This window comes from Lactuca saligna, chromosome 8 (assembly GCF_052625555.1).
Source record: "Lactuca saligna cultivar CGN05327 chromosome 8, ASM5262555v1, whole genome shotgun sequence".
Taxonomy (NCBI): domain Eukaryota; kingdom Viridiplantae; phylum Streptophyta; class Magnoliopsida; order Asterales; family Asteraceae; genus Lactuca; species Lactuca saligna.
The window spans coordinates 82,845,288-82,854,915 of NC_136424.1; the positions used below are offsets into that span (position 1 = coordinate 82,845,288).

Here is a 9,628-nt window from a genome sequence, read left to right on the forward strand (position 1 = left end):
ACCAATTAATTAAGTACAATAATTTATATAGGTTTGGCTCATCCGATATATCCACTCAATCGTAACTTCGGTTAAACCAGGGTGTATTATTAATATAAATATTAGTAATATAAATAATATTATATGTATTTGATTTGACTAAGCGAGTTGACTCAATTTAACTTGTAAAAAGGCGAAGCGAGTTGATTCGGTTTCACTTTGTGGATTTGCCTTGGCTTCTGACTATGGTTTGTTGATGGTTTGTCGGCTCAACCTAGCTAATACGATATCTTTAACAATCAACATTTAAGAACATATATGACATATCTTATAAGTTTATATCTGAATCAAATTTTTTTTTTGAAAGGCTAATCGAACAAAATACCCAATTACTTAATATAAAACTTGGTTTAATTAATAACTAAATTGATTATAATGTATTTTATATATATATATATATATATATATATATATATATATATATATATATATATATATAATTGTAGCTTTTAAAAAAAACATATTTAATGAAAATTAATGTAACAAGGATGCATAGCGTGGCTGGTCGATGACAATCAATAAAAAGCATCCGACGGCTGCAGAATGTGCTCGACATTTAACGGACGGTTCTTAGTAAGTTGAGTGCCGTTTTTTTTCTTGAGGTTCAAACTTTTATACCCCTTTACTTTTAACATTAACAGAAACCGTCACTGACCGTTAACTCCGGCTAAGGTTTTAAATGCGTTTTACCCATTAACTCCGGCTAACGTCGTTAAACGGCGACGTCAGTCATCCATTATATTCGTTAGAATACAAACCAAAATTTATACGTTTTCTGTTCTCTTTCTCTCTCTCTCTCTCCCCTTCTCTCTATATCTCGATCTTTCAACGGGCAAAGGTTTCTCCTTTCGAAACGAAAACCATCTCTTTCTACTGATGGTTTCTATTGGGCTTTGAGAGGGGTTCTTCGTTAGCTTCACTTCTCTGCTATCAACGGTATGTTTAATTTACTTTATGTGAATGGATTATTAGTCAAAACTCATGTAACTTTCAAGACGTTTTTACCTGTATCAATTCGTCGACTCTTCTCTTCTCCTTCTATTTGATGAATCACTTCCTGCTTGTTGATTTCAACTAGTTCTGTTTCTTTGGATTTTTGTTCTATAGGGGTTTTGAATGGTTGAATTGTGATTGTTTGAATCGTTTTTATAGAAAGTGGAATTGAATTGGGTTTGGCCAGTTACTTCCTCTTTGATCTGATTTGTCTTTACTTCTTAGATCTGATTCTATCTAGTCGATATTTATTGTTGAAAACTAAAGGAGTTTTTATGGTAATTAGGGATTCTGATATATCCGTTGCGAGGGTTTTAGTTTTATTACAATTAATTGTTTCTGTACTTTGCAAGGGTTGTATCTACGAAGAATTATATATATATATATGGGGAAGGTGGAGTTGGAGGAACGATGCCTTGAGAACAAGCAATCGGCAGCTGCTTCTAGCTCATCCATCTCTGAAGGTAGTAGCGGCATTGTCTTGCCAAAATCCCCACGAACTTCTAGTCCAACTGCTACATCTCCACCTCATCGGTATGCTTCTGTTGATTTACTTCAATGTTGATGCATGGTTTATACACTTGCATTATAGTGTACCCATTGTATATCAGATTTATCATATCTGCAATTGAACTCCTTCTGAAGATATATATATGAAAATGATATGATATATGACTTACAACTTACCATTCGTATCTAGTATGGTGATATTATTACAGAAGGATGCCAAAACATTGAAAGAACTTTTATCACTATGTGAGATATATACTCATTATTGCATAATCTAATGCCTATGTTTATTTATTCTTTGTCTGTTTTAATTTCATCTTTGAATTAGTACTTCCGTTTGGTTTCTTGCACTAAGAATATGATTTGGAATTATAGAAGGACAAGTGGACCTATCAGAAGAGCAAAAGGGGGATGGACCCCAGAGGAGGTATGTAGTTTGTTTGATCTTTGTGCAATATGGTGGCGTTTAACATGCAAAATTTTGTAAAAAAAAAAAATATGTTTTATGAAGTTTCTGTGGGCTTTTACAGGATGAGACTCTAAAAAAAGCTGTTGGTGTTTTCAAGGGCAAATGCTGGAAGAAAATAGGTGTGAGACTCTTTCTTTTATGTTTCCAGTAGCATCTAATGTTAATTTATGCTTAGAATGTTACATTACATAGATTTATTAGACCTCTTTATAACATAAAAGGAGATGATTTCCGGGGTTGACTTAAGAATGTTGCTGTTTTGCAGCTGAATATTTTCCTGATAGATCAGAAGTCCAGTGTTTGCATCGGTGGCAAAAGGTTCTTAATCCAGAACTTATTAAAGGTCCATGGACTCAAGAGGTTTGCACCTAATTTGATTTATACTTTTTTATCCATATATTCTTTGAAACACTTGATTAAAAAAGTATCTTGACCTCTGTTTTCTGGCTGCAGGAGGATGAAAAAATTGTTGAACTTGTGAAAAGATACGGGCCCACAAAATGGTCTCTGATTGCAAAGTCTCTCCCAGGTCGTATTGGGAAACAGTGTCGCGAAAGGTATAATGAAAGAATTACATTTCTTGAATATATTTTTCATGACTTCCTTAAAAAAAATTGTTTAAATTTGTAATGTTTCAGGTGGCATAATCATTTGAATCCAGATATAAAAAAGGATGCTTGGACCCTGCAAGAGGAATTAGCCCTCATGAATGCACATCGTGTGCATGGGAACAAATGGGCTGAAATAGCAAAGGCATTGCCTGGGAGGTGATTCCTTATAAAACTTACACTTTACACCTTATAGTTTTACCAAAGCACATTCCTTTACAAAGTTGTTGTTCCCTTGTAGGACTGATAATGCAATAAAGAATCATTGGAATAGTTCTTTAAAGAAAAAGTTAGATTTTTATTTAGCCACTGGAAACCTTCCAACTGTTTCCAAGAACGATGGAGACATGAGCAAAACAAGTTCAACCGGAAAACTGATAACTTGTTCGGTTACAACCGCCAGGTCATCACCGGGACCCGCAGAACAACGCAAGGTAGAACCAGATTCCATGGATGATGATAATAACATAGAATGCTCAACCCCTTCACAAGACATAGATGCTTCATCAACTTATCTCCAATCCGGATCCACTGATTCCGAAGCCGTTGGAATCAGGTCACACCCTTCAAAGATTGATCTTAGTCACCTTAGTCGGAATCTTGTTCCAAAGTTCGAGAGTTGCAGTACGATTCCAATTCCGATGCCAGTCCGGGATGGAATCAATCAGGAGACGTTAAATGCGACTCCGATTCAATCCGTGATTCCGACGTATGGTTCTTTGTATTACGAGCCGCCACAAATTGGAAGTTTCATGCCAACGGAATTGGGTGTTCTTTACATGCCATGGAATTCCCGTGACTACAATTCAATTCCAATGATATCACCTCGGTGTTCTTCAACTCCGCCTTACGCCGACAAGTGTGGTGGTGGCGGCTTACATGGTCAAACCCCGGAATCAATCTTGAAAATTGCCGCCAAGAGTTTTCCAAATACGCCCTCGATATTGAGAAAGAGAAAAGACCAGTCATCTCTTTCGTTTCACAAGATTCCGAAGGGTGATGATGTGGCAACGGTTTTGACCGCTGATAATTCAAGGAAAAGTAACAATGATTTGGAGGAATCGGAATCGGAATCACATGGTGTAGGTACTGTTAATACGACATATAATGCATCTCCTCCTTACCGATTAAGATATAAACGAAAGTCAACTTCAAAGTCAGTGGAAAAACAGCTTGAGTTCAGATTTGATGAGGAGTTGTGTAAGAGTGAAACAAGATCTGCAGATTTGGGTGTGAAAGACAACTCTGTGACCAATGCCTGTTCGAATGCATCATAACATGTAAGTTTCTTTTGAGGACTTTGTCTAAATACTATCAATCTTCTACTTGTGATTTTGTTGCAAACTAACTGTTAATACACTTGTAAAATGCAAAATAAAGACTAAATTTTGTTGAAATGAGAGTGTTTGGATGATTTCAGATGGTTATTTTGCAACAAGACTAACTTGCTCTTTTGTTTTTGTTTTGTTGAAGTTATTCAACTATTTGTATTTGGTGTAAAACCATATTTTATTTATAGGATCTTGTGAGAACCAATCTAGGCTGTGGTACAGTGAAGATCAATGGCTGAAAAAACACGGTGGCATTTTTAAAAATAGTGTGCACTTTGCCTTTTAATGTGATCTTCACAAGCACAATAACTACATTGAATTCCCGCTACAACGAGGGAAGAGGGATGTTAGATGTAGACAACCATACCTCCATCCTAGGATAGATAGAAATAGAAGATAATCAAATAAAAGAAAACTTACTAGTTACTAGAATTAGGATTAAAAGGAATCTACATAAATAAGTAGATATATACTAACATGCACACATAGCATAAGATTCTCCCACTTCCTCCATATACCATAATAACATTGTCCACCCTCTTACCGAAGTTGTTGGTTGCCATCCTTCAGACAAGCGCAAACCACCTCAATCTTCCTTTCCTCAATTTTACAGGTGATCTACACATTGTTGATTACCATATTTGGTATCCTATCCAAAATAGTTTTACTGCAGGCCCACGAGAGTGTATCATCATTTGTAGAGCTTCCATCTTTCTCTCATGTGCCTTCTTTATCGGCCAAGCATTCATTCAGAGCAATAGAATAGCATTCGAAGCGATTCATCATGTAGAATTTTCCCTCCAGTTTTAGGACTTTCTTGTTGCATAATGCTCATCCCAAGTACTTGAAACTCGCTTTTTGGCACAAAAGATATTGTGGTCTAACTTACCACTCAACTCTATCCCCTTCCTCGCCACCACTACAATGTCACTAAAAAATCCCATCCAAGATCAAAGAGAAATATACGAGCTAACTAAGTGTTAATCCTTGATGGAGCCCTATTTTTATGGAAAAGACTTTGTCATCTATCGGAGTTGGGACACATGTTATTGACCGTCAATACATACCGTATAAGGGAGAAGGGTCTTTTAAATCCTCTCACGTGTTATATCATCATATGCCTAATCCAAGTCAACGAACCGTGTAAGGCGTCTGACAATCGTCAAGCTCCTGACATGGATTCATATAACTAAGTTTACGCTCGTTAATCAATTGCAATCTTGCCTCTACTAGCTACCATAAACCAATAGGGATTTGTTATGGGCCTACGACTTTGTTCCTAACCATTCGCGTAATGCCCTCTCTCTCTCTCTCTCTCTCTCTCTCTATATATATATATATATATATATATATATATATATATATATATATATATATATATATATATATATATATATATATATAGCATCAACATAGAACTTATAGAAGACTATTAAATTAGCATCTAAACTTTCCATTTTAGTAAAAAGTGGAACAGTCATGCAACATTTAACAACTTATCTCCAATGTATGCACTACCATCACAACTTTTTCAAAGCATACATACACACCTTTAGCACAAAGCCATAAAGCGGTATCGATGAACTATTGTGATTGCATCTATTTATCCACACATAGATACTTACACACATACAACATACATGATACATCTGTCAATATGCAGATACATCATTGCATGTGCATGCATCTATACATGTGTATGTCTCTATACATACATATCCACATGCACACATGCATGCATGCATGTGTATTTAAATGGTTTAATATGATCAACAAGGTAGCAAGTTTCTCTCTAGCCTTTCAATTATGAAGTCTATGTTATAACAAGTCTTTCGTTTTTGTTGTTCTTGATTGCTTTTATGTTTGTTTTGTTCAATTTTAGATAATTGTCTACAAAGAGGATTGCTGCCACGTTGTACTTAAGGAGGGATGCTCTCAAACACATATCTCATCTTGCACAAAGCAATTAAAGATCTTAGTTCTCCGCAAATATTACCAAAACTGAATGCTTCAAAAATAGAGAAAATATATTAAATGATCTTTGTTTTTTTTTTTTTTTTTTTTTTGTTTGAAGAGCAGATTGGAATTTAGGTAGCTTAAGAGGTTTTGATGAGTCACAAAGACTTGTGGTTAGATTAGCTACCCATGTTAGTAAGATTTAAGATTTTGAAAATGTGTTCATGTACAACAAAGGTTCATCAAAATGTGAAAAGTTATGGTGAGGCCATGTTTTGTGATGTGTTGTTTGGTATTTAGGGAATATGACACCATTGGCAATTTAGCACATGACAATATATTTACCCAACAGTCTTTCAATATTATTTGCAGTTCACCACATATTTTAAAGTTGGTTTGAACATATGATATTATAAACTTGTTTTTTTTTTTTTTTCTTTTTTATCTTTGACTATTAACACCAGGACGATACTCTCCAATACCTAGCAGGTCCTGCAAACAAAAAGAACATAACTATTTTTTTATTCCAAAATTGACCCTGAAAAGTAGCAAGAAGGAGAGTGAAATGGAAATCCACCTGGCATGCTTTATTTTTTGCCCTGGTTTCAGCAGTGCTTGGAACATCATGATTTGGTTTCATAAATTTCTTCTCACGTCTTTCACATGATCCCCATCCATCAGAGAACCTACCCCCTCTACATTATAATCAATATTAACAAAAAATAGCAACCAACTTTTCGATTTTAATAAAAAAAAAAACTCAAGAAAACATACTGCATGTGTGCCCGAACTATGAACTCAGCACGCTGCACATTATGATTATCATCAAATTCTATACTCTTTTCTTTAATTTCATATGATATATTGAAATAAAATGATATCTTTCTCCACCCTGTTTTGTTTTTTTTTTGTCCATAGATGAGTTAGCATTACGAGGATTTAAATAAATTAGAAGGTGGAAACTAATTAATTTTACCAGATTTTTTGATGAAAGGGTTCCCAGAGATCATAGTATAGTCGCCCTTCTCTAAAATCTGCAAACAGAGGTCAATTTCTGTTACAACAGTACACCAATACAGGGTGGAGAATACTATGAGTAGGAAAGTTACTACTTTATTTAATGTAGTCTTTTGCAACCACTAATTTAGGGATCACGTTCAACAATGTGTATTACTACATGACCTCATCCTAATAACCATATGCTAGTAGTGATTCATTTTGGTCAACAATGTGTATATGGTTAAATGTTGCAATTCTTGTGGAACAATGTGAGTAAGATGTACACTTTTACATTTGAGGTTGACATTATACATTTGAAGATTTTTTCATATACAAATTGAAGCAAAAAAAGGTACTAATCATAGTACTCGTTTATCACAGCTCTTATAGAATGTATATCAGGTTGCCAACATGAGAACTACTTCACCCTACATCAACTCTAAAAAAATTTATTTCATGTTTTGGAATCGAATGGAATATTTTTATATGCATATGTATATGAAGCAATAACCAAAACAAACCAAAAACGGGAGGAAGATTATTATAATATGTACCTACCGCCATAGCAGCATTCTGATATTCTTTGAAGAGAGCAACCGTAGGAAATCGACCAGACAAGCTATGTGTCATCACCGAGCAATCGGAGGAACGATCTGCAGGACTTTGAATCTGAGACTCCGAACAATACGTGGATGGCGTGGGAGGCGTGCGCTGCACGTGCTTCATCATAACAAGAGGAGCGGGAGGAGAAGTTGTTTCACAGAGAGAAAACCTGGCGATCTTATTCTTCGGGGGTCGGTCGATGGAACTCTCCACTTGCAATACCTCTCCGTCGGTCATTGAGTGACATCTAGGTTTTGTGTTGCTGGATGACGGGGATGGAGAGGTGAATTTCGAGATGATCGGAAATGTGATTTTGGGAGAATGAAAGCGACTACTATTATTGTTTTGAGGTTTGGAGGCGGAGGGGAGAGACGACAAGGCGGCAGCAGAGTCAATTACGGCCCACAGAGCTTCGTCGTCGAGGTCGTTGTCATCTAGGGTTTGGCATATTGGAGAGGTCATCTCTCGGAGACGGAAGAGAGAACTCTGTAGCAAAAGCCCGCCACCTGAGAATTCAAAATTTTCAAACTTTGAGGCTTCCTTCCGTTTGACATAAACGTTACGGCAAGCCCCACAATCACAACACAATGATTATAGTAAGAAGAGTAAATTACTCATTTGGTCCCTGTATCTTGCCAACACTCGCACTTTTGGTTATACTATTAGGTTTTTAACATGGCTGGTCTATATGGTTTAATGCATGTAGAATGATGAAAATGCGCATTTTTTTTTTGGTAATTGTTTGAATTTGAAGGAGCATTTTTGTAATTTACATAAAACAACCTTATTTTAAGGGTGAACATTTGGACAGAAACAGATCAGTCTGGTTTTACATTAATTTGTGAACCTTGAACCGGACCTGTTGTTGATGTTGAGGCTTATCAAGTCAAGGTTCGGTGTCTTTGGTTCCTGGTTCTTGAAAGTAAAAGTGAGCATTTTGACCGGAGCGAACCAAACCGACTCTTAGACCGGACCTGTTAAGGCTTATCAGGTCGAGGTCCAAGCCCGATCTAACCTACTCTGGTCTACCCCTACCTTAAAATAGGACATCCATTTTCCTATTCCATATCTCTTTCCCCTCTCCTAAGTCACTAATGTTAGGTAATTCGCATCCGCCTCCAACACTTCAATCAGGCTTGTATGTAAGATTATTATGACTTATTCAATATGAATGGGTAGTACATTCACCCAAGCTCCTTTGGAATATCGACTTTCAATTTGTTATACAAAGGATCAAAAAAGATCATCAAACTGTTATGATTGAAGTTTGGCTCAATGATCCCTAAATAGTCTCATGAAGTAACACACATGGATGTCTCGACAAACTTGATACATATCCTGTCTAAATCCTCTCTTGGGATTCCTCCAAACTCTAGCAAAATTTTGGTGTCGTAACATCGTTTACTCCTACCATTTTTATGTATATAAATGGCTTTCTAGTAAAGGTATGTTGCAGCGATGTATCCATATTGCTTTTGATTGAAGAGAGCAGGTTGCATAGTACCAAGTTGGTGTTGAGATCTAACCATACCAAGCTTTTATAGTCCTCAAAAGCACGACTGGAATCTTCCCAAAAAATGAGTTGTTGTCAAGATTCGACAACTGACTGTTTTTCATTTCCCAATTTGTTGTTGGAAAGGGATACTCAATTTGATCAGTTTAAGGGGAGAATGTGATATTTAAATCAGTTGGATAGTTTGGTAAGATAGCTAGATAATCTCGTTCGGTTTAAGGGAAAGAATGTAAACATAGATTTAAGGAATGTTAGACATCTCTCTAGAGAAAAGAAATTAACAAGGATATATGTGGAAATATAGTGTTTTTTTTTTTTTTTTTTTCCTGGATACCTATGGAAAGATAGAGTTTTTTAAATGAAGGATAGGATAGTCTTTCTTTCTCGTGGATAATTTTATGTTTTGATTTACTTTGCAATAAAATAAAATAGTTGTGTAGTGTACCTTTGCAATTTAATATTAGGAATCGTAGGCTATAATTAGTAGTTTCAAAACATTGTAGGCAGTCTTATTGTAACCTTTTGATTTCATTCTGATTTTTAGTAACGAGTAGAAATCTTTGTCCATTTTATTTCTTTGTATTTCATAACATTATACCGCATAACT

General features: G+C 35.7%; 2 protein-coding genes across 2 annotated transcripts; one reads left to right on the top strand and one right to left on the bottom strand.

Moving 5' to 3' along the window:
- The first annotated feature begins 811 nt into the window (after nt 1-811).
- On the top strand, nt 812-6,187 carry LOC145008670 (transcription factor MYB3R-3-like). The gene is made up of 9 exons (XM_078967269.1): nt 812-975; nt 1,386-1,566; nt 1,918-1,969; nt 2,073-2,130; nt 2,277-2,371; nt 2,465-2,568; nt 2,650-2,778; nt 2,861-3,899; nt 5,833-6,187. The coding sequence occupies exons 2-8, from the start codon at nt 1,418-1,420 to the stop codon at nt 3,894-3,896; spliced, it is 1,623 nt and encodes a 540-aa protein (XP_078823395.1). The 5' UTR covers nt 812-975; nt 1,386-1,417; the 3' UTR covers nt 3,897-3,899; nt 5,833-6,187.
- On the bottom strand, nt 5,991-8,061 carry LOC145008671 (peptide transporter family protein). Its single transcript, XM_078967270.1, has 5 exons — nt 7,464-8,061; nt 6,883-6,940; nt 6,681-6,798; nt 6,484-6,601; nt 5,991-6,398 (listed from the first exon to the last, which is right to left on the bottom strand). Exons 1-5 carry the CDS (start codon nt 7,968-7,970, stop codon nt 6,348-6,350), a joined length of 852 nt encoding a protein of 283 aa, XP_078823396.1. The 5' UTR covers nt 7,971-8,061; the 3' UTR covers nt 5,991-6,347.
- Between the last annotated feature and the right edge of the window lie 1,567 nt (nt 8,062-9,628).

Coding starts and splice junctions, on each gene's coding strand:
- LOC145008670 (XM_078967269.1), top strand. CDS start 1,418: ATGGGGAAGGTGGAGTTGGAGGAACGATGCCTTGAGAACAAGCAATCG. Junction 1,970..2,072: donor GGGGATGGACCCCAGAGGAG/GTATGTAGTTTG, acceptor GGGCTTTTACAG/GATGAGACTCTAAAAAAAGC. Junction 2,372..2,464: donor AAGGTCCATGGACTCAAGAG/GTTTGCACCTAA, acceptor TTCTGGCTGCAG/GAGGATGAAAAAATTGTTGA.
- LOC145008671 (XM_078967270.1), bottom strand. CDS start 7,970: ATGACCTCTCCAATATGCCAAACCCTAGATGACAACGACCTCGACGAC. Junction 6,941..7,463: donor ATCAGAATGCTGCTATGGCG/GTAGGTACATAT, acceptor CTCTGTTTGCAG/ATTTTAGAGAAGGGCGACTA. Junction 6,799..6,882: donor CCCTTTCATCAAAAAATCTG/GTAAAATTAATT, acceptor AAAACAAAACAG/GGTGGAGAAAGATATCATTT.